The 24,328-nt window shown below is 42.1% G+C and overlaps 1 protein-coding gene across 11 annotated transcripts in view; it reads right to left on the bottom strand.

Moving 5' to 3' along the window:
• The window catches only part of LOC118395203 (disco-interacting protein 2 homolog C), a 282,104-nt gene extending 263,592 nt beyond the window's left edge, over positions 1-18,512 (bottom strand). For 5 of the 11 annotated variants that reach the window (XM_052463692.1, XM_052463696.1, XM_052463694.1 and 2 more), the window contains exon 1: positions 18,053-18,509. In XM_052463692.1, the coding sequence (XP_052319652.1) occupies positions 18,053-18,131 (79 nt within the window). In that variant the 5' untranslated portion in view covers positions 18,132-18,509. Of the gene's footprint in view, positions 1-18,052 lie in introns of all 11 variants that reach the window. The other 6 variants (XM_052463700.1, XM_052463702.1, XM_052463701.1 and 3 more) reach the window with 3 other exon arrangements.
• Between the last annotated feature and the right edge of the window lie 5,816 nt (positions 18,513-24,328).

Here is a 24,328-nt window from a genome sequence, read left to right as displayed (position 1 = left end):
TAATCTAAAAAGTTCTTTAGACTGGTTCAAAAAATGTCTTCAAGGAAGAAAGCAGTTTTAGAGAGATTCTAAGGATAAGGCAAAGTGAGGGGCTTTATTCTGTAGAGGGACAGATGGAACGTATAATTTCACTTGAACTCTTACATATTGCCTTGTGTTGTTCTAAAGTAGCATGATCATTCTACTGTAAACCACAGGGCTAACTTTCCTTTCAAGACATGAGATTTGCTATTATCTTTATCTTAATGTGATGTAACAATGGTGCCAGAAAAGAAGACTGATGTTTTACGTGTTCCCAACCGATTGTTTTTTTGTTTGTTTATTTGCTTTGTTTTTACTTTGAACATAAGGTTGCAGCTACCGTCTCTTATGACCGAAAATAACTTCTGGACATCAGGACCGCGATTACTCACCACAGACTTGCAGAATTATTTTTTTCTTTTAACGAGTCTGATGAGCCCGAAACTAATTATATACTGCTTTCTCGGGAACAGGCCCAGATCCCAGTGAAGAGGAGGCGGAGAAAAAGGGGCAAGAGGGTGGGCGGCCTCTAGGTGATCGAATAAACCTCCACTTCCTTCCATTCTGCGAGCAAACGTGCAATCTTTGGAGAATAAAATAGGTGAACAAGCAAAAAATTATTATATCAACATCGCATTTAAAACTAATAGTCGTGGCTGAATGATGATAATATTAACATACAGCTGGCTGGTTATACACTGTACTGGAAGGATAGAACAGCGGCGTCTGGTAAGACAAGGGGCGGCGGACTATGTATATTTGTAAATAACAGCTGGTGCTTGATATCTAAGGAAGTCTCGAGCTATTGCTCGCCTGAGGTAGAGTAGCTCATGATAAGCTGTAGACCACACTATCTACCTACTAGAGAGCGTTCATCTGTATTGCTCGTAGCTGTTTACATACCACCACAGACTGAGGCCACAGACTCCTAGTAGCCGGGGACTTTAATGCAGGGAAACTTGCATCCGTTTTACCAAATGTCTATCAGCATGTTAAATGTGCAACCAGAGGGGGAAAACAATTCTACACCACCTTTATTGGGCAAATCTATCCTCCTGATTCCTGCTTACAAGCAAAAATGTAAGCAGGAAGCACCAATGACTAGATCAATAAAAAAAGTGGTCAGATGAAGCAGATGCTAAGCTACAGGACTGTTTTGCTAGCACAGACTGGAATATGTTCCGGAACAACGCCGATGGCATTGAGGAGTACACCACATTTTATTTTAATTAGACAAATCAGTTATATACAAATGTATATTTACAATGACGGTGTACTGTGGAACAATGGGTTAACTGCCTTGTTCAGAGACAGAACGACAGATTTTTACCTGGTTGGCTCCGGGATTTGATCCAGCAACTTTTCGTTACTGGCCCAACTCTCTAGCCACTAGGCTACCTGCCACCCTTCATCAGTAAGTGCATCGATGATGTCGTCCCCACAGTGACCATCTATCCATCCATCCATACATTACATACCCCAACCAGAAGCCATGGATTACAGGCAACATCCTCACTGAGCTAAAGGCTAGAGCTGCCGCTCTCAAGGAGCGGAACTCTTACCCAGAAGCTTATAAGAAATCCCGCTATGCCCTCCGACTAACCATCAAACAGGTAAAGCATCAATAAAGGACTAAGATCGAATCATACTACACCGGCTCTGATGATCTTCACGATGTGGCAGGGCTTGCAAAACATTACAGACTACAAAAGGGAAGCACAGCCAAGCCCAGCCAAGTGACATGAGCATACCAGACGAGCTAAATTACTTCTATGCTCGCTTGAAGGTAAATAACACTGAAACATGCATGAGAGTACCAGCTGTTCCGGAAGACTGTGTGATCAAGCTCTCCACAACCGATGTAAGACCTTTAAAACAGGTTAACATTCACAAGGCCAGAAGGACTACTGGGACGTGTACTGCGAGCATGCGCTGACCCACTGGCAAGTGTCTTCACTGACATTTTCAACCACTCCGAGTCTGTAATACCAACGTGTTTTAAGCAGACCACCCTAGTGCCTGTGCCAAAGAACACTAAGGTAACGTACCGGCCCATAGCACTGACGTCTGTTGCCATGAAGTGCTTTGAAAGGCTGATTATGGCTCACAACTAGAGGTCGACCGATTATGATTTTTCAACGTCGATAGCGATACCGATTATCGGACGATTTTTAAAATGTATTTGTAATAATGACAATTACAACAATACTGAAACACTTTCATTTCAACTTAATATAATACATAAATAAAATCAATTTTGCCTCAAATAAATAATGAAACATGTTCAATTTTGTTTAAATAATGCAAAAACAAAGTGTTGGAGAAGAAAGTAAAAGAGCAATATGTGCCATGTAAGAAAGCTAATGTTTAAGTTCCTTGCTCAGAACATATGAAAGCTGGTGGTTCCTTTTAACATGAGTCTTCAATATTCCCAGGTAAGACGTTTTAGGTTGTAGTTATTATAGGAATTATAGGACTATTTCTCTCTATACCATTTGTATTTCATTAACCTTTGACTATTGGATGTTCTTATATGCAGATTAGTATTGCCAGTGTAACAGTATAGCTTCCGTACCCTGCGCGCCCCGCTAACTAGCTAGCCATTTCACATCACATCGTTACACCAGCCTAATCTCGGGAGTTGATAGGCTTGAAGTCATAAACAGCAGAGCTGCTGGCAAAACACACGAAAGTGCTGTTTGAATGAATGCTTATGAGCCTCAGACTTAATTATAATACACTGCTCAAAAAAATAAAGGGAACACTAAAATAACACATCCTAGATCTGAATGAATGAAATATTCTTATTAAATACTTTTTTCTTTACATAGTTGAATGTGCTGACAACAAAATCACACAAAAATTATCAATGGAAATCAAATGTATCAACCCTTGGAGGTCTGGATTTGGAGTCACGCTCAAAATTAAAGTGGAAAACCACACTACAGGCTGATCCAACTTTGATGTAATGTCCTTAAAACAAGTCAAAATGAGGCTCAGTAGTGTGTGTGACCTCCCTACAATGCCTGGGCATGCTCCTGATGAGGTGGCGGATGGTCTCCTGAGGGATCTCCTCCCAGACATGGACTAAAGCACCCACCAACTCCTGGACAGTCTGTGGTGCAACGAAGCGTTGGTGGATGGAGCGAGACATGATGTCCCAGATGTGCTCAATTGGATTCAGTTCTGGGGAACGGGAACAGTCCATAGCATCAATGCCTTCCTCTTGCAGGAACTGCTGACACACTCCAGCCACATGAGGTCTTGCATTAGGAGGAACCCAGGGCCAACCGCACCAGCATATGGTCTGACAAGGGGTCTGAGGATCTCATCTCGGTACCTAATGGCAGTCAGGCTACCTCTGGCGAGCACATGGAGGGCTGTGCGGCCCCCCAAAGAAATGCCACCCCACACCATGACTGACCCACCGCCAAACCGGTCATGCTGGAGGACGTTGCAGGCAGCAGAACGTTCTCCACAGCGTCTCCAGACTGTCACATATGCTCAGTGTGAACCTGCTTTCATCTGTGAAGTGCACAGGGTGCCAGTGGCGAATTTGCCAATCTTGGTGTTCTCTGGCAAATGCCAAACGTCCTGCACGGTGCTGGCCTGTAAGCACAACCCCCACCTGTGGACGTCGGGCCCTCATACCACCCTCATGGAGTCTGTTTCTGACCGTTTAAGCAGACACATGCACATTTGTGGCCTGCTGGAGGTCATTTTGCAGGGCTCTGGCAGTGCTCCTCCTGCTCCTCCTTGAACAAAGGCGGAGGTAGCGGTCCTGCTGCTGGGTTGTTGCCCTCCACGTCTCCTGATGTATTGGCCTATCTCCTGGTAGCGCCTCCATGCTCTGGACACTACGCTGACAGACACAGCAAACCTTCTTGCCACAGCTCGCATTGATGTGTCATCCTGGATGAGCTGCACTACCTGAGCCACTTGTGTGGGTTGTAGAGTGAAAGCACCACCAGCATTCAAAAGTGACCAAAACATCAGCCAGGAAGCATAGGAGCTGAGAAGTGGTCTGTGGTCCCCACCTGCAGAACCACTCCTTTATTGGGGGATGTCTTGCTAATTGCCTATAATTTCCACCTGTTGTCGATTCCATTTGCACAACAGCATGTAAAAATTATTGTCAATCAGTGTTGCTTCCTAAGTGGACAGTTTGATTTCACAGAAGTGTGATTGACTTGGAGTTACATTGTGTTGTTTAAGTGGTCCCTTTATTTTTTTGAGCAGTGTATAATAACACAGAAATACGAGCCTTAGGTCATTAATATGGTCAAACCCGGAAGCTATCATCTCGAAAACAAGATGTTTATTCTTTCAGTGAAATACGGAACCGTTCCGTATTTTATCTAATGGGTGGCATTCATCAGTCTAAATAGTCCTGTTACATTGCACAACCTTCAATGTTATGTCATAATTACGTAAAATTCTGGCAAATTAGTTTGCAATGAGCCAGGTGGCCCAAACTGTTGCATATACCCTGACTCTGCGTGCAATGAACGCAAGAGAAGTGACACAATTTCACCTGCTTAATATTGCCTGCTAACCTGGATTTCTTTTAGCTAAATATGCAGGTTTAAAAATATATACTTCTGTGTATTGATTTTAAGACAGGCATTGGTGTTTATGGTTAGGTACACGTTGGAGCAACGACAGTCCTTTTTCGCAAATGCGCACTGCATCTATTATATGCAACGCAGGACACGCTAGATAAACTAGTAATATCATCAACCATGTGTAGTTATAACTAGTGATTATGATTGATTAAGTTTAATGCTAGCTAACAACTCTCCTTGGCTTCTTACTGCATTCGCGTAACAGGCAGGCTCGTGAGGCAGGTGGATAGAGCGGTGGACTAGTTAACCGTAAGGTTGCAAGATTGAATCCCTGAACTGACAAAGCAAAAAATCTGTCAAATTCCAATTGTTATGAAAACTTGAAATCATCCCTAATTAATCGGCCATTCCGATTAATCGGTCGATCTCTACTCACAACTCCATTATCCCAGAAACCCACTCCAATTTGCATACCGCCCCGACAGATCCACAGATGATGCAATCTCTATTGCACTCCACACTGCCCTTTCCCACCTGGACAAAAGGAACACCTACGTGAGAATGCTATTCATTGACTACAGCTCAGCGTTCAACACCGTGGTGCCCACAACGCTCATCAATAAGCTAAGGACCCTTGGACTAAAGACCTCCCTCTGCAACTGGCACCTGGACTTCCTGACGGTCCGACCCCAGGTGGTAAAGGTAGGTAACACACACATCCGCCACAATGAGGCCCCTCAGGGGTGCGTGCTCAGTCCCCTCCTGTACTCCCTGTTAACTCATGACTGCAGGGTCAGGCACGACTCCAACACCATCATCAAGTTTGCCGATGACACAACAGTGGTAGGCTTGATCACTGACAATGACGAGACAGCCTAGAGACCTGTCGGTGTGGTAACAGCACAACAACCTCTCCCTCAACGTGATCAAGACAAAGGAGATGATTGTGGACTACAGGAAAAAGAGGACAGAGCACGCCCCCATTCTCATCGACAAGGCTGTAGTGGAGCAGGTTGAGAACTTCCAGTTCCTTGACGTCCACATCAACAAACTAACATGGTCTAAGCACGCCAAGACAGACATGAAGAGGGCACAAAATCTATTCCCCCTGAGGAGACTGAAAAGTTTTGGCATGGGTCCTCAGATCCTCAAAAAGTTCTACAGCTGCACAATCGAGAGGATCCTGATTAGTTGGATCCCTGACTGGATCCCTGACTGGTATGGCAACTGCTCATCCTCTGACCGTAAGGCGCTACAGAGAGTTGGAGAGTTGCGAATGGCCCGGTTCATCACTGCGGCCAAGCTTCCTGCAATCCAGGAACTCTATACCAGGCGGTGTCAGAGGAAGGCCCTAAAAATTGTCAAAGACTCAAGCCACCCTAGTCATAGACTGTTCTCTCTGCTACCACACTGCAAGCAATATGGGAGCACCTAATCGAGGTCCAAGAGGCTTCTAAAACAGCGTCTACCCCCAAGCCATAAGACTCCTGAACATCTAATCAATTGGCATCCCAAGACTACCTGCATTGCCACCCCTCTTTTACACCGCTGCTACTCTCTGCTGTTACCATCTATGCATAGTCACCTTAACTCTACCTACATGTACATATTACGTCAACTAACCAGTGCCCCCGCACATTGACTCTATATACAGGGGGGTACCGGTACAGTATTGTTACGGTTATTTTACTGCTGCTCTTAAATTACTTGTTCCTTTTATTTCTTATCAGTATTTTTTTAAACTGCATTGTAAGGTGTTGTATTCGGCGCTTGTGACTAATACAATTTGGTGTGGGCTGCGTGGTCTGACTTTGTGATATTACCTAATCAGTTTCTGATAGTATAGGAAAAGTAGGCAATACACTAAGCATACAATGATACAATGACAACATGCCTGATGCATAGATTGGTTGGTTGAGTGAGGATATCAGATATGGGTGAAAATGACTGGTTGTTTCTTATATTTTCAATGCTCTTCAACACCCAATCAACACTGTTACCTGAGTTCAGTTCACACAACATAAGAGAACAGAATTGAGGGGAAGTAGCGATAGAGCAGCACAATAAAGGGAGTTCATCCCAGTCCTCTCTCTGAGGTAACAAAGATCCACTGTTCAGTAGAAGACTAGAATGTGTTCAACAACCAGGCAGGAAAAGAATGTTTCACACAGAGACTCTATTGACATTGTGATGTCATCAGAAGAGTTAGGTTGGATATCTTCAGAAGGGTAAAAAAAATGCAGTCGAAATGCTCTGTGGAGTTTAACTGTGTCCGAAATGGCACCCTATTCCCTATATTGTGCACTACTTTTGATCAGAGCCAAAGCACTATATTGAGAATAGGGTGCCATTTGGGATACATTCACCGTGCATCACTGAAAGGCCAGTGTGTTGTTCATCTGGTCTGAATCTAATAAACCTGATCTATTTAAACGTATTAACTAGCTTATTTTGCAATACAGCCTGTCGCTGTCTGGACGGACAAAGGTTTGGGCTCATCTGCACTGAGCTCTGTGATCGCTCCCTCATGTTGGTATTGTGTCACACTTCACTATTACCAGTATATATTGTTCTCTAGGGTCCCAGACAACAGTTTGCTAAAATGTCATTATAAACAGAGTTTTGGTTGAGCAGTGAGAGGTCTGTGGAGATTAACATGGAAAGGAAAATATTCATCATAGCCAGGCCCAGTGGGGTTAGAGGGTGGGGAGGCAGGGTCGTCACTGGAACTGTAAACTAACCTCACCTTTAGCAGCAAAAACAAATACAACGGGATGGGACCTCAAAAGGGAAACGCAGCATCTGTAGCAAATATTTGTCGTCTCCATGTTTTGAAAGTGGGAATAAGGCCATGGTTGCATCTCCATATCGGTTGAATTTATTTTCACAGCAGGGGAGTACTGGATTCTTTCTCACCCTAGACTTTAAATGACGAGCCCTCCAACATGCTGGCTTCAAAGCAAGCTGAGAAGGAATCAAAGGATGGGCACAAAGATACACTTTTTGTAAAAACTGCCTGTGAGCAGCGGGGTACTGATGCAATCCTCAAGTAACAACTTTCTGCCACAGACGGACAGCCCCACTATGACCAGTCCAAGAATGACATCACCCACCCATCTGAAGCTGTGGCAGCAGTTACATTCACAAGCTGCCCTCCAGAGAAATGCAAATTTCATGTGTGTCTCCCAAGTGGCACCCTATTCCGTATAATGTGCACTACTTTTATCAGAGTTCTATGGGCCCTGGTCAAAAGTAGTGCACCATAGGGGATAGGGTGTCATTTGGAACACAAACCATGGCTTTACTGGTGTCCATGTGACAGTGAAGGTTCCCCTACGAAAGGAATGGGATTCTCCCTACATGGCCTCCACACTGTTTTAACATGAGCTGGATGTTGGTTTCCTACCAAGCAAAACAAAAGGTGTTACATTTTTTGATTTGGAGGGGATGGAGGGGGGGTCAAAACAGGATGAGGGAGTTATTATGGGCTTAGTTCCACTGGAGAGAAAGATTTCCAGTACACAGAAAACACAGTGTTCTTCATTACAAGTTGAACCCAAGAAGCATGTGAGGTTGTGAACTTGAGAAATCATGTCAATGAGTATGTTTACATGCACACTAATAATTCAATATTAAACCGATTAAAACCTGGTTTTCTGAGCAATCTTTCAAATTATTAGGACATGTAAACAGCATAAATCTGCATTCCGGCAGTGGATTTGAACTGTGCATGTGCCAGCACCGGGTAGCGGAAGCCTCCCTCTTACGTGCGAGTGAAGTGAGTAAAGAAAAACTGAAAGTGTGCATCTTAGAAATAGTTTTTAAAAAGTATTCACCAAAAAAACATGTTCACTCTGGTAGTTCATTTTGATTGCCGATCAAAATATCCATTAGTAGCCGGATTTTGTAAACAGGATTTTGCAAAGCATGTAAACATTTTAAATTGACTAATATATTAACACATCAAATTAAATGTTATTTGTCACATGCTCCGAATACAGTGAAGTGCTTACTTACAAACCCTTAACCAACAAAGCAGTTAAGAAAAATTAGTGTAAAGTAAAAAATAGAAAATGAAAGTAAGAAATAATTAAACAGCAGCAGTAAAATAACAATAGCGAGGCTACATACAAGGGGTACCGGTACAATGTGCGGGAGGCACCGGTTAGTCGAGGTAATTGAGGTAATATGTACATGAAGGTAGAGTTAGTGACTATGCATAGATATTAACAGAGAGTAGCAGCAGTGTAAAAGAAGAGTCTGGGTAGCCATTTGATTAGCTGTTCAGGAGTCTTATGACTTGGGGGTAGAAGCTGTTGAGAAGCCTCTTGGACATAGACTTGGCTCGCCGGTACCGCTTGCCGGACAGAGGGCAAGTAGTTGCCATATCAGGCAGTGATGCAACCAGGATGCTCTCGATTGTGCAGCTGTAGAACGTTTTGAGGATCAGAGGACCCATGACAAATATTTTCAGTCTCCTGAGGGGGAATAGGTGTTGTTGTGCCCTCTTCACGACTGTCATGGTGTGCTTGGACCATGATAGTTTGTTGGTGATGTGGACTCCAAGCAACTTGAAGCTCTCAACCTGATCCACTACAGCCCCGTTGATGTGAATGGGGGCGTGCTCAGTCCTTTTCCTGTAGCCGACAATCATCTCCTTTGTCTTGATCACGTTGAGGGAGAGGTTGATGTCCTGGCACCACACGGACAGGTCTCTGACCTCCTCCCTATTGGCTGTCTCATTGTTGTCGGTGATCACTGTAGTGTCATGGGCAAACTTTATGATGGTGTTGGCGCCATGCAATCATGAGTGAACAGGGAGTACAGGAGGGGACATTAAGTTCATCTCAGAATTATGCGGTTTGTGTGTCACTGTCAACTCAGAATTGCCTCATGGAAAAACATGGAAATCTTAATAAACAATACTTTGAACAACCCTACCTTTTCCTATTATTTCAAAAATCCATTCCGCATGTTATCAGGGTGGCATGGGAAATGTCTGCATTGAAATATGACACTGCCTTAAAAGCAAAACAGTCAAACTGCCTGCCAACAAACACCAGGTTCCCTATAGACTAGGCGATAACAAAATCAGACACACAACTATGACGAAGGAGGAATCACGAATGCATTTTAAAATGGCACCCTATTCCCCACACAGTGCACTACTTTTGACCAGATCCCTATGAGCCCTGGTTAAATGTAGTGCACTACATATGAAAAAGGGTGCCATTTGGGATATAACTCATAAATTCAGCCAATTAATAGTGGAGTCAAGAACGCAATATTTATAGTTGTTCCTGCTAGTTTCAGCCAATTTTGTGTTATGCTGGGTATCCAACCATTCACACCATTACAGCCCTGTTGATTGGATCTACAAATGCTCACTAGCAGATGGGATGGACATAAACCACTGCATCCCAACACAGACCCTTCCAAATACAGTATCATCACGCACGGAAGAACACCATTTTGATTTGGAAGTCGGGAGGGAATGAGATGTGGCTCAAAGGCCCTACAACAAGAATAGGCTGTGGCTACATCCAAAATGGCAACATAATCCCTGTATAGGCCAATTATTTTGACCAGGGCCCATAATGCACTATATGTAGGGAATAGGGTGACATTTTGGATGAAGCATGTAGGATGGTACACTGACTGTTAAAGACAGCATTTAGCTAGCTGTATATCCACTAGGTAGGTAATACCAGTAACAGACCTTTCAGGATTTCCACAGCACAGAGACAGTCTAGCTAGTCTACAGTACATGTCATACTGTCATAATTCAAAAGCTTGAAGGTATTCTTTGGAGGCAACGGTGTAAATATTCATTTCCCCTCTGTCATGGGGAGAACACAAACCTGAGGGCTCACTGAAATGTCAGACGATGAACAATAGGCATTTGTTTGGCTTTGGCAGATTTCTGGACATAGAGGACAGGTTGACATCCTCTAATACCTAAGGGGTACATCCCAAATGGTTCCCTATTCCCTAAATAGTGCACTACATTTAACTAGTGCCATATCGGTTCTTGGTCAAAAGTAGTGCAATATAAAAGGAATACGGAGTTATTTGGGACGCAGCCAGAGAGAAATCAGAAAGGCAGCAAAGGTATAGTGGTGGTGGGCTCCCGTAACGGTTTGGTATGTTTAGTTTGTTGTTTTTGTCAAAAGAGACAGATCATACAGGTCTAAAAATACTGGACTTTCTTAGTGTTATAAATTACATTTTGTCCAATTCCTGCAGTCTGGTTCAAGAACAGTAATACATTGCTCAGGCTGGCTTATTCAACATCTCACAGTGAAGAATGTAGTGATTAGGTGAAGGGAAAAAAATGTTACGGTCAATGAGGTGCTGCCAGCGGAACAGCGAATGAGTGAATACTAACAGTACCATGTCTGAAGTTTTAAATCACTGACAAGTCTTCAGAATCAATGATGATTAAATACTGTCTGAAAAAGGAGGACTAGGAGGACTAAGAGAAAGTCCTTACCTACACCCATCTGATCTGACTTACAATGGCTGTATTATGTAACCACGACTGCGAATGTGAATCAATAATTACAATTCTCTGAAGCTGCTGAATATCCTGTTCATTCATTGGTGAGGCAAGGACAGTAAAACTCAAGCCTCAAAATGAATAACTAAAGCCTCTAAAAACATATACAGACCGGAGAATATTCTCAGGCAAAGCAGCCTCCAAGACCCTGGCATCTCATGTCATTTTCACAAGCAAGCGTCAACTCAAGACTACATATTATCGACTTGGGACCTTAGTGTCCTCAGCATAGAGATAGTCATGACATCTTGGAACCAACAGTGTCATCATCACTCTCATCACAACTCACCGTCAAGGATGGAGGAGGAGAAAGACATCTCTATGGCAATTGCCACTCCAAAGGTAAGAGCACCAGGCACTTGGATGGGCTGGCTGAATCAGACACTTTCACAAATAACACCCTAATCCCCATATACAGTAGTACACTACTTTTGACCAGAGCACTATGAGCCCTGGTCCAAAGTAGTGCACTACACACGGAACAGGATGCCATTTGGGACGCAGGCAGTGAAAGCCAAGACAGGGGAATTTGGGAGGATGCAAAAAAATATAGCAAGGCAAATACAGACTGGCTACTAAAAAAGGTAGTGAAGACATCAGGTTTCTTGTGTACACCTCTACCTGCCTGTCTCCATTGACATTTTCTGTGAGCCTTGACCCTGGCCTGTCATAATTAATTATCCATGATAAACAGTAAACACGGACTCTTTTTTTATCTGAATGACATACCTTTGACAGTCTCGGTGAATGCTGCTAGGTACGCTGATGTGTGTGTCCTTATCATAAGGGCAAAGCAATTCTGCCCTACCAAGCAAAAAGGCAGTAACTGCTCATAGCGTCAAACTGAGAAAAACTGCTTTTATTTACCTTGGTTTCACAGTAACCTTATGCATTTACTGCTAACATGACTTCCATTTTCTCCAAAACACAAAGAGGAAGGATAGTTGTCCACATGATTAAGTATGTATTTAATGTAGCAAAAATTACATTAACTAATTTGACCAAATGAGCGGTTACTGCCTTTTTGCTTGGTAGGGCAGAAGAGAAGTGAGCACTTAAGTCATTATTGGCATGTTTCAAAATCCTTATGTCACAAAAGGAAGGGCGGCAAGACACCTGTCATAATCTCAATCCAAAGGTCGGCGACTACACCTCGTTTTGATCCCAACTGAAAACAGTGGAGAGCGCAGAGCGTCATTATAACTCACCACCACCGGTCTGGCGTTGGGTGATTATGGCACTTTGACTCGCAACAGTGACATATTCTGTGAAATGCCAAGGATAGAATTCATGAAACATTCAAACAGAGGGGGAGAGCCACAGGCTAAGTCAGAGCTAGGCTGTACGACTCATTAGGTCGGCTGCCAGAATAAAACAAGGTTGTTTTATCAATGTACAAAATCCCCCCCACACGCCACAATATTATTCTGCTTTCAGAAGACAAAGAATCCTGAGTTGTCTGCATAAAAAAATAAAAAGTGTCAATGCACTTCACTTAGACAAAGAGTGTCTGATTTTAGCTTGAACGAAAAGTAGCAATGCACTGTATAACCACACCTAGCATATTTTCCTTGGCTACTGTATCATTTATTATTCAGGGTAATTTTCTCTGAATTCATGCATTCCAAATAAAGTGCATTAGACATATTGTAGTCTGCTGCATGTCTTGCATACAAACAATCAAGGTCAGGCCACATTATATGATATTTTAATTGTAGGCCTGTAGCTTCAAAACAGAGCAGACAGAACTGTTATTAACAGTAGCTAGCTAGTACAGTGAGGATAAGTATTTATTGAGGGAGATAATTCTTTGAGCTGTATGGCTTTAAAACAACAAATGTCTGACAGAAACAGGCATCATATCAGACCCAGACATGACCAAGGAGAGGCTGAAGTATGAAACTCCAAAAGGTGAGTAAGCAACAGGAGAAACGTATCCTTGAGTCGAAATGGTTTCTACATCTCTTCCTTATTGAAGAATCGGCTAGTCGGGGAAATGTAACATCACTGTCTGCACATACAACAGAGCGATCAAATGAAAGATCCTACATTTGTACTATGATGTATCATATTTATGCATGTGTTAGGCCCAGGTGTTGAACCACTTCAATTTGATGGAAACAAGTGAGGTAAGTTAATCAATTGAGTCTATTGACAGTTCAACATTTATGCCATAGCTATGTCAATAGGGTACAGCTGTGTGAACAGCAATGAATTAATGAAACAACGTGTTTAGGACAGGACACCCCATAACACTGATCTCTGAGGCAGAGGTCATGACACTATTGGCAATAGTGATAACCGAGCTCAGTGATTTGTTTTTTTGCATAAAAAGGGTGCACGACATGTGTCAAGGGGTATGCTAGCCAAACATAACGGAAGTACATATTGCACCAAATAATGTTTTTGCCAATCTGATTGCTTCAGACATTTGACTAGTGATTAACTAAACCATGTATTTATAGCCCAACATGCCTACTGCCTCTAACATAATATGCCATTCAGCAGCCTCTGTCAATCGTTTCACTTATCAGGAGAAGATAATGCATGACCATGATTTCTTCACTGATCTGATTGCTTCGGATATAGCACATTTGACTAGTGCTGACACTATGTATGTATACAGTCTAGGCAAGTTCTACATGCCTACAGCTTCAGTAAAACTAGAAAACAGTATAAGCCCTTAGCATGTAAATCAGTGGTGTGACAGAGTCAGAAGCTGTGTCCCAAATACCACACCATTCCCTTTATTATAGTGCATTACTTTTGACCAGGGCCCACAGCGAATGCATCCAGATAATTAATACACCCTGGCTAAGATACACACAGTACCTGTCAAAAGCTTCAATTATCAGGTGCATTTCAATTAACAGGTGTGCCTTGTAAAAAATGTGTGGAATTTCATTATTAATGCGTTGGAGCCAATCAGTTGTGTTGTGACAAGGTAGGGGTGGTATACAGAAGATAGCCCTATTTGGTCAAATACCAAGTCCGTATTATGGCAAGAACAGCTCAAATAAGCAAAGAGAAATGACAGTCCATCATTACTTTAAGACATTAAGGTCAGTCAATCCAGAAAATGTCAAGAACTTTGAAAGTTTCTTCAAGTAGTCGCAAAAACCATCAAGCGCTATGATGAAACTGGCTCTCATGAGGACCGCAAACAGGAAAAGAAGACCCAGAGTTACCTCTGCTGCAGACGATATGTTCATTAGAGTTACCAGCCTCAGAAATTGCAGCCCAAATAAATGCTTCACAGAGTTCAAGTAACAGACACATCTAAGCATCAACTGTTCAGAGCAGACTGTGTGAATCAGGCATTTATAGTCTAATTGATGCAAAGAAACCACTACTAAAGGACACCAATAAGAAGACTTGCTTGGGCCAAGAAACACAAGCAATGGACATTAGACCAGTGGAAATCTGTCCTTTGCTCTGATCAGTCTAAATTTGAGATTTTTGGTTCCAACTGCCGTGTCTGAGACAGGTGAGTAGGTGAACGGAGGATCTCTGCATATGTGGTTCCCACTGTAACGCATGGAGGTGGTGGTGTGATGGTGCTTTGCTGGTGACACGGTCTGATTCATTTAGAATTCAAGGCACACTTAACCAGCATGGCTAACACAGCATTCTGCAGCGATACAACACCCCATCTGGTTTGCGCTTAGTGGGACTATCATTTGTATTTCAACTCAATGACCCAACACACCTCCAGGCTGTGTAAAGGCTATTTGACCAAGAAGGAGAGTGATGGAGTGCTGCATCGATGACCTGGCCTCTACAATCACCCGACCTCAACCCAATTGAGATGGTTAGGGATGAGTTGAAGTGCAGAGTGAAGAAAAACCAGCCAACATGTGTTCAGCATATATGGGAACTCTTTTAAGAATGTTAGAAAAGTATTCCAGGTGAAGTTGGTTGAGAGAGAACCAAGAGTGTGCAAAGCTGTCAAGGCAAAGGGTGGCTACTTTGAAGAATCTCAAACATAAACAAATCAAAATATATTTGAACACTTTTTTGATTACTACATGATTCCATGTGTTATTTCATAGGGTTGATGTCTTCACTATTATTCTACAATGTAGAAAATAGTACAAATAAAGAAAAACCCTTGAATGAGTAGGTGTGTCCAAAATTTTGACTGTATTATATATACACAAAAGTATGTGGACACCCTTTCAAATGAGTTATTTCCACAATTTTAGCCAAATAGCACACAGGCATGCAATCTCCGTAGACAAACATTGGCAGTAGAATATCCTTACTGAAGAGTTCAGTGACTTTCAACTGAGCACAGTCATAGGATGCCACCATTCCAACAAGTCATTTGGTCAAATTTCTGCCCTGCTCAAGCTATCCGGGTGATAGGGCAAGAAGTGATAGGCCACACATGCTCATAGAACAGGACCACCGAGTACTGAAGAGTGTAGCGGATAAAAATCTGTCCTCGGGTGCAACACTCACTACCGAGTTCCAAACTGCCTCTGGAAGCAACATCAGCACAAGAACTGGAGCTTAATGGAGCTCAGGAGCTTAATGAAATGGGCTTCCATGGCAGAGCAGCCGAACACAAACCTAAGATCACCATGCACAATGCAAAGTGTCAACTGATGTGGAGTACAACTCGCCACCATTGGAGTCTGGAAACGTGCTCTCTGGAGATTCACTATTTGGCAGTCCTGACGGATGAATCTGGGTTTGGCAGATGCCAGGAGAACGCTACCTGCCCCAAAGCATAGTGCCAAATGTAAAGTTTGGTTGAGGAGAAATAATGGCCTGGGGCTGTTTTACATGGTTCGGCTCCTGAGTTCCAGTGAAACTAAATCTTAACGCTACAGCAAAAAATGAAATTGCAGAATATTCTGTGCTTCCAACTTTGATGCAACAGTTTGGGGAAGGCCCTTTCCTGTTTCAGCATGACAATGCCCCCATGCACAAAGCGAGGTCCATACAGAAATGGTTTGTCGAGATCGGTGTGGAAGAACTTGACTGGCATGCACAGAGCCCTGACCTCAACCCCATTGAACAGCTTTGGGATAAATTGGAACGCCAACTGTGAGCCAGGCCTAATCGCCCAACATCCGTGCACGACCTCACTAACGCTCGTGGCTGAATGGAAGCAAGTCCATGCAGCAATGTTCCAACATCTTGTGCAAAGCCTTCCCAGATGAGTGGAGGCTGTTATAGCAGAAAGGAGGGGACCGACTCCATATTAATGCCCATGATTTTGGGATGAGATGTTTGACGAGCAGATGTCCATATACTTTTGGTGATGAAGTGTAAGTCAAGGGGCACTGAGAGGACAGCTGGTGGACTGGTTTGATGTTAACATTCACCTGACAATCAGATTAGGTCGGTCCGGACACCTGTTGGCGTGCCGGGTCTTGCTGATTGACCTCCGTTAATACTCTCTATCCGCATAAGAACATCACAAATCTCCATGGTTCACAGCAGGAGGACTCAAGGCCGGGGCATGTACATGTATGTACCGGTTTTGACCAGAATACTATCACATTTCTTATTTCCTAAAATATAGTCTGAAATTGGACCCTATTCCATGCACACCTAGGTCGTATATATGTCAAGTGCCCCCCTCCTAAATCATCACTGAGTTATGATCTGTTGTAGCCTATCACTATCTACCCAAGGCGTTTGATCTCAGGAGCCCCAGTCAAAGAGGTTGAGCTGTGAATATAGGTCAAAGTCTGAGAGGTGAATAACTATGCATTTCATGTTGTGCTGGATAAGGACAGTCAACTATTCAAATAAATAATGCAGTAAGGCACCCATTTCCAGAAGCTGTTTACATCTGATGCTTAATAACTCTCATAATTACCTAGACTCATGGTTTTCCAAAACAGTCTAGTGAGTAAATCTAGTTATGAGAACTATTCCACCATTCACACCACACAAGCATAGTGTGAATTAAATTAAATTTAACTTGCATTGCTCAAAAACTCAAAGTTATTGGTTGTCTGTGCATCTCATCCACCAAAGTTGTCCTCACAGTTATAGACATAATTAGACAAACCCCATATATATGAATACACTGAACAATGGAACTCTTTTTTTTCTTTAAATAGAGGGCAATATCAACATGCCCATATATAACAATTAAATAAGTGTAGAGCCTTTCCATTGCTTTTGAACATTTAATGAACCACAAAAGAGAGAATGTATGTGCATTTTGTGTAAAAAAAAATATTCAGAATAAATGGCTGAGCTCTGCAAATAAAAATGACAATTGCTTATGCTCACGACTCCCCATTAGAAACTAGAAAAACATTGGTAACGGCTCTTGCACCGGAAATATGACACAAAGTGAAGTTTACAAATAGTGTCGGTTATATTTGTAGGCCTACCCTAACAAATTTGGAAGAACATGTCAAATTCAAGACTATGGCTATAGTTTTGTCCATCATCAACTTGACAGCAAAATAATGTGTTCTTCGGTCTTCAACAGCCACTTAGAAATGAACCTTTCACATGATAAACGTGACGTCGAGGCAACACTAAAGTGGACTAGGCTACTTTGTAACCGAAAAATGAGTTCACAATAATACCTTGAATCAATCTAAAAATGCCATCAGTTGATACATTTGACAATGTCAATGTTAAATTGGCGTAATGATTTGTTTCAAGGTCACAATCTTTCTATTTCTAATAGCCAAAATCTGATGATAACACATTGCACTCTGTGGTGTGATACAAAAGTACAATGAAACTGATATGTCGCAATGTACTGTGATTTGATTCAGCATGAATTTGCGGCAGTACTCTCTGCTCATTGCGCGCAAGATCCATCCATGAATTCCCACAAAGCTTTCCCTTTTCTCTGCAGCAAAGAATGTCTGTTTTTCTGCTAAATATAATAACTATATTAAGGGGACATTAAAATGTTGCTTACCTTCTGATAACTCAAGTTCCAGCTCAGCAAGTCTGTCTCGCACCTCCAAAGGAAGGGGTAAAGTATCACGGTCCGCCATTCTGCTTTAAAATTGTCTTGCTCTTCTCTTCTTCTCCTCACTGAGTCCAGTAAAGTCTTTCAACACTGACTGTCCTTTCTCCGCAGAGCGCCGATGCATAAGGCAAAAGAGTAGCGAGTTGAGTGGGAAATAGAAATGCGGAAAGCGTTTGGGCGAATTCGAATATCGCTTTGCTCGCGTTCTTATTCAAGTCCAGCCATGGTTGGTTGTCCCTGTAGTATGAAAATGTACTGCTACTGTAATTCCGAGCTCTGACTGCTGCTGAGCGATACACAAACGTTGCTGCCACACATTGAGGCACACACGAGACCACATTCGAGCCCTGTGGAGGGCGCCAAATACCCACTTTCAAGATCTGTTCGAGATTTTACCCCCTCTCTCCATCCAGAATAACGTTATGTTGGTTTAACATCCCATTGCCCCCCAACTGTTCCAATATAAAATATTTCAGAGGCTTCATGGTGCAAAATCAGGGGTTGAAGTGAGCTGTTGTTTACGGGTTGGTTTGGAAAGGGGTTCGAGTTAAGGCTGAGCCCTTTCAGATATCACATTCATATGCATAGATTGATTTTGTCATTCTACGAAAATGGTGGCCTTTTGACCAGTCATTTTTTTAAATATGTGTTTTATTTTTACTTAGCAGTAATACAAATTCAATACAAATTACATCTTAATTTATTTTTACTACATTAAATAGATAAACATGCTTGTGTTGCCTTCTCCCTGTATCTATATCTGTAGATATATCTGAATGACAATTCAGGCTTTCCAGAATATAATTCAACTATTTACTTTGCATATAAATCAGACAGAAAAAGGTTCATGATAATGTTACATTTTGTTTTTATTAGTAATACATTTACAAAACACATTTTTCTATTATAACACCAGTGACCAACCGTCAGACTATTCTATTAAAACCAGCAGGAACATTAACACCAGTGACAAATCTGAAGAAAATCTAGAATATCTAAGATGGTGGCCACAGTAGCTCAAACCGCACTTCTTAAATTGTAAATAAATGACTTATTCATGTGATTTGATAAATTATTTCAATCAAATGTCATTTTCCCTTACTATAAACTTTGTCACTTGTGTTACATCTTTGTTAAAGCTTCGCATGAAATTACCAAATGAATCATCAAATTGCTAGCATATGAAGAGAGAGTGCAGACTCACCATATGTTTTTCAAAACAACTCCACCTCCAATTAACCTTTGACCCAGGAGGAAGTTGGCAAGGATGTTGCATTTTTTTTAAATATATATAAATGGGGTAACACCAGTGACATGAAATTGAGGGACAGCAATTCCCTGTAAATTATTTATAATATGTAGTTAATATTTTTGTTACATAATCCACTAAATAACTATAATACTTTACTTTGTTTTATGACATTGAAATATTTTTTAACTCAAAATGTCACAAAACCACAATTCATGAACCGAGGGACAATGATTTTCATGGTATTGACCGTGTTCTTTGATATATATATATATATATACACACACACTTGAAGTCAGAAGTTTACATACACCTTAGCCAAATAGATTTAAACTCAGTTTTTCACAATTCCTAACATATAAACCTAGTAAAAATTCCCTGTCTTAGGTCAGTTAGGATCACCACTTTATTTTAAGAATTTGAAATGTCAGAATAATAGTAGAGAGAATGATTTATTTCAGCTTTTACTTCTTTCATCACATTCCCAGTTGGTCAGAAGGTTACAAACACTCAATTAGTATTTGGTAGCATTGCCTTTAAAATTGCTCAATTCTGGTCAAACGTTTTGGGTAGCCTTCCTCAAGCTTCCACAATAAGTTGGGTGAATTTTGGCCCAAATCCTGACAGAGCTGGTGTAACCGAGTCAGGTTTGTAGGTCTCCTTGCTCGCACACGGTTTTTCAGTTCTGCTCACAAATGTTCTGTAGGATTGAGGTCAGGGCTTTGTGATGTCCACTCCAATATCTTGACTTTGTTGTCCTTAAGCCATTTTGCCACAACTTAAGCCATTTGAAAGACCCATTTGCAACCAAGCTTTAACTTCCTGACGTCTTAATAAGATGTTAATTCAATATATCCACATAATTTTGCTCACTCATGATGCCATCTATTTTGTGAAGTGCACCAGTCCCTCCTGCAGCAAAACACCCCCACAACATGATGCTGCCACCCCTGTGCTTCAAGGTTGGGATGGTGTTCTTCAGCTTGCAAGCCTCCCCCTTTTTCCTCCAAACATAACGATGGTCATTATGGCCAAACAGTTCTATTTTTGTTTCATCCGACGAGAGGACATTTTTCCAAAAAGTACAATCTTTGTCCCCATGTGCAGTTGCAAACCGCTATAGTCCACTTTTTTTATGGCGGTTTTGGAGCAGTGGCTTCTTCCTTGCTGAGTGGCCTTTCAGGTTGTGTCGACCTGTTTTACTGTGGATCTAGATATTTAGTACCCATTTCCTCCAGCATCTTCACAAGGTCCTTTGCTGCTGTTCTTGGATTGATTTGCACTTTTCGCACCAAAGTATGTTTATCTCTCGGAGACAGAACGCGTCGCCTTCCTGAGCGGTATGACGGCTGCGTGGTCCCATGGTGTTAATACTTGCGTACTATTTTTTGTACAGATGAACGTGGTACTTTCAGGCGTTTGGAAATTGCTCCCAAGGATGAACCAGACTTGTGGAGGTCTACAATTTGTTTTCTGAGATCTTGGCTGATTTTCCCATGATGTCAAGCAAAGAGGCACTGAGTTTGAAGGTAGGCCTTGAAATACATCCACAGGTACACCTCCAATTGACTCAAATTACGTCAATTAGCCTATCAGAAGCTTCTAAAGCCATGACATCATTTTCTGGAATTTTCCAAGCTGTTTAAAAGGTACAGTCTTAGTGTACGTAACCTTCTGGCCCACTGGAATTGTGATACAGTGAATTATAAGTGAAATAATCTGTCTGTAAACAATTGTTGGAAAAATTACTTGCGTCATGCACAAAGTAGATGTCCTGACCGACTTGCCAAAACTATAGTTTGTTAACAACACATTTGTGGAGTGGTTGAAAAATGAGTTTTAATGACTCCAACCTAAGTGTATGTAAACTTCTGAGTTCAACTGTATATATCTCAATATAGAAAATGTTTGCAATATAACTGTCTTTTATATGTTTTAGTACTAATCTAACATATGGAATGGTTTTGAGATGGTCATATCATTTAGCTATTGGATTTAGAATTTTTGGACCCCTTTAGGTATCCCCCAAAAAAGATGACAAATTACTGAATTAGACTCTTACTACTATAGCCCATAGTGTCTGTCCTAAAGTTCTTTGTTTCTGGCCATTTTAAGCCTGTAATCGAACCCACAAATGCTGATGCTCCAACTAGTCTAAAGGCGGCCAGTTTTATTGCTTCTTTAATCAGAACAGTTTTCAGTTGTGCTAACAATTGCTAAAGGGTTGTCTAATGATCAATGTCTTTAAAAAATTATACACTTTGATTAGCAAACACAACGTGCCATTGGAACACAGGAGTGATGTTTGCTGATAATGGGCCTCTGTATGCCTACGTAGATATTCCATTAATAAAATCTGCTGTTTCCAGCTACAATAGTCATTTACAACATTATCAACGTCTAAACTGCATTTCTGATCAATTTGATGCAAAAAGTGGTTCTTTCAAAAACAAGGACATTTCTAAGAGACCCCAAACTTTTGAACGGTAGTGTAATTTTTTTTGTTTACACACATTTAACCCCATGTTTTTTGGGCCACAAAACTACCTCCATTTGTTTGTATGGGTTACCTTCAGACCGGTCGGACGGTACAGACGTTTTTGTGAAAAGATGTCTCATGGTCTGACAAACACCGCTGTAGCTCAACCACCTGCCACCGCCGACACGGAAGGCCGAAATAGGCGGGTGTAGTGGATTGAGATGCAGCCCCCACACAAAAAACAGCTCTCTAGATTAAACTAATGGATTTTGATGGGGATTATTTTCTTATGTTACTTAGATTGACGAATGGGTGCACCAACAGATTTAAGGATTACAACAGAAACATTGTGTCATTATCTGACATTTTTCCTGGTGGTTAAGGCGGGGGACAGGAAAGCCACCGTTTTCGTAGAATGACCCTGTTCATGCATTTATGAATACCATACATGAAAATAGTCGAGTCACACGATAGCATTGCAGTTAGTTAAGCCTACATGTAATGTACCCTGGCAATTTCTTTTAGGCAATATTGCTAAGTAATGTTGCGGGAAACAGGGTGGGGTATGACTGTCACGGTCCCTGTCTTCTCACTGCCTTCTTACATTCTCTGGTGCACAATGTCTGCTTCAGAGATGTACAATATTTCACCTCCCTGATGAAGGCCATGCAGCCGAAACGCGTCGGTTTAAAAAAACGTTGTTTCTATTGAACATGCCATACTAATAAAGGTATTTTAATCAATTATATGAAGAGTGCCTTGTTCCTCATTTCTTTTTGATGTACAATATTTCACCTCCAGCTCAAAGTGTAACCTGAGGAGCATTACGTCAGGGGTGTGTGCTTAGTCCCCTCCTGTACTCCCTGTTCACCCACAACTGCATGCGCACGACTCCAACACCATCATTTAAGTTTGCAGTTGACAACAGTGGTAGGCCTGATCACCAATGATGAGACAGCCTACAGGGAGGAGGTCAGAGACCTGGCAGTGTGGTGCCAGAACAACTTCTCCTTCAACGTCATAAAGACAAAAGGAGCTGATCGTGGACGACAAGAAACGGAGGACCGAGCATGCCCACATCAACAAAGCTGTTGTGGACCAGGTCGAGAGCTTTAAGTTCCTCGTTGTCCACACCACAGGTCCACACACATCAACACAGCCGTGAAGAGGTCATGACAACGCATTTTCCCCCCCGAGGCTGAAAAGATTTTGCATGGGCCCTCAGATCCTAAAAAATGTTCTACAGCATTAACAGCATCTTGACTGGTTGCATCACTGCTTGGTATGGCAACTGCTTGGCATCAGACCGCAAGACGCTACAGAGGGTAGTTTGTACGGCCGAGTACATCACTGGACCAAGCTCCCTGCGATCCAGGACCTCCATACCAGCTGGTGCCAGGAAGGCACTAAAAATTGTCAAAGCCTCCAACCACCCAAGTCAGACTGTTCTCTCTGCTACCGTCCGCCAAGCGGTACAGATGCACCAAGTCTGGAATCGACAGGACCCTGAACAGCTTCTACCCCCAAGCTAAATAGTTAAATAATTAACCAATACCAACCCTGAATATCTGCATTGACCCTTTTTTCACTAACTCTGACACTGCTGTTTACTATCGATTCTGTTGCCTAGTCACTTCATCCCTACCTATATGTACATGTCTACATCAATTACCTCGTACCACTGCACTGAATCAGTACTGGTACCCTGTGTATTTAGCCAAGTTATTGTTACTTGTGTATTTATTCCTTGTTATTTTTCCCCTATTATTTCTCTGGATTGTTTGTAACGGCTTGTAATTAAGCATTTCACTGTTAGTCAACACCGGTTGTTGGCGAAGCATGTGACAAATACAATTTGATTATTATAATTCTCCAGAGGTGAGCTATCAAACCTGATACATTTAGAGCATTGCATTGACAGTGTCCCTCATCATTAGAGCCAACAATAACAATAAGCCTCTGGCCCTTTCAATGCATAAATTCAGATTCCAGACTTTTTGTCTCATGGCTGAACACTGCCACACCCAGGGCTTGCAAAGTGGTAGAATTCACCATATTACATTCGGCCTACATTACCACACTGGCTCTTGTGAACGCTACCATCTTAAAAACGCCACCCCCCGATCCTGTTTCTTTGCCACACGCACACTTCTTCGGATGAATAGACTTCCCAGTCCAAGTTCCATGCTCTCCAGCCTCCTCTGAAGGAGGCAGGGAAGGTATGCATGTCCCAGTATGCCTGTACACATTAAGACAGATGGCCAGGATTGAGCCTGTCTGAGCCAGCTGACCAATGACGATGGTGCTAAAATAGCCATACAAACTGTCAACATGAAAAGGGCATGTGCAGTAAAATAAGTTTACCTACCCACACAGCAAGAATACTCTAAGGGGGAAAGGAGTGGAATGGACAATGGACTGTTTTTGAGTGGGTGGGTCGGTGCATGTATAAGGCAAGTCGGGGGGTCATTTCTAAACCTGACTTATTATCATG

The sequence above is a fragment of the Oncorhynchus keta genome, chromosome 15 (genome assembly GCF_023373465.1).
Source record: "Oncorhynchus keta strain PuntledgeMale-10-30-2019 chromosome 15, Oket_V2, whole genome shotgun sequence".
Classification (NCBI taxonomy): Eukaryota; Metazoa; Chordata; class Actinopteri; order Salmoniformes; family Salmonidae; genus Oncorhynchus; species Oncorhynchus keta.
This window is presented reverse-complemented; position numbering and strand designations above follow the sequence as displayed.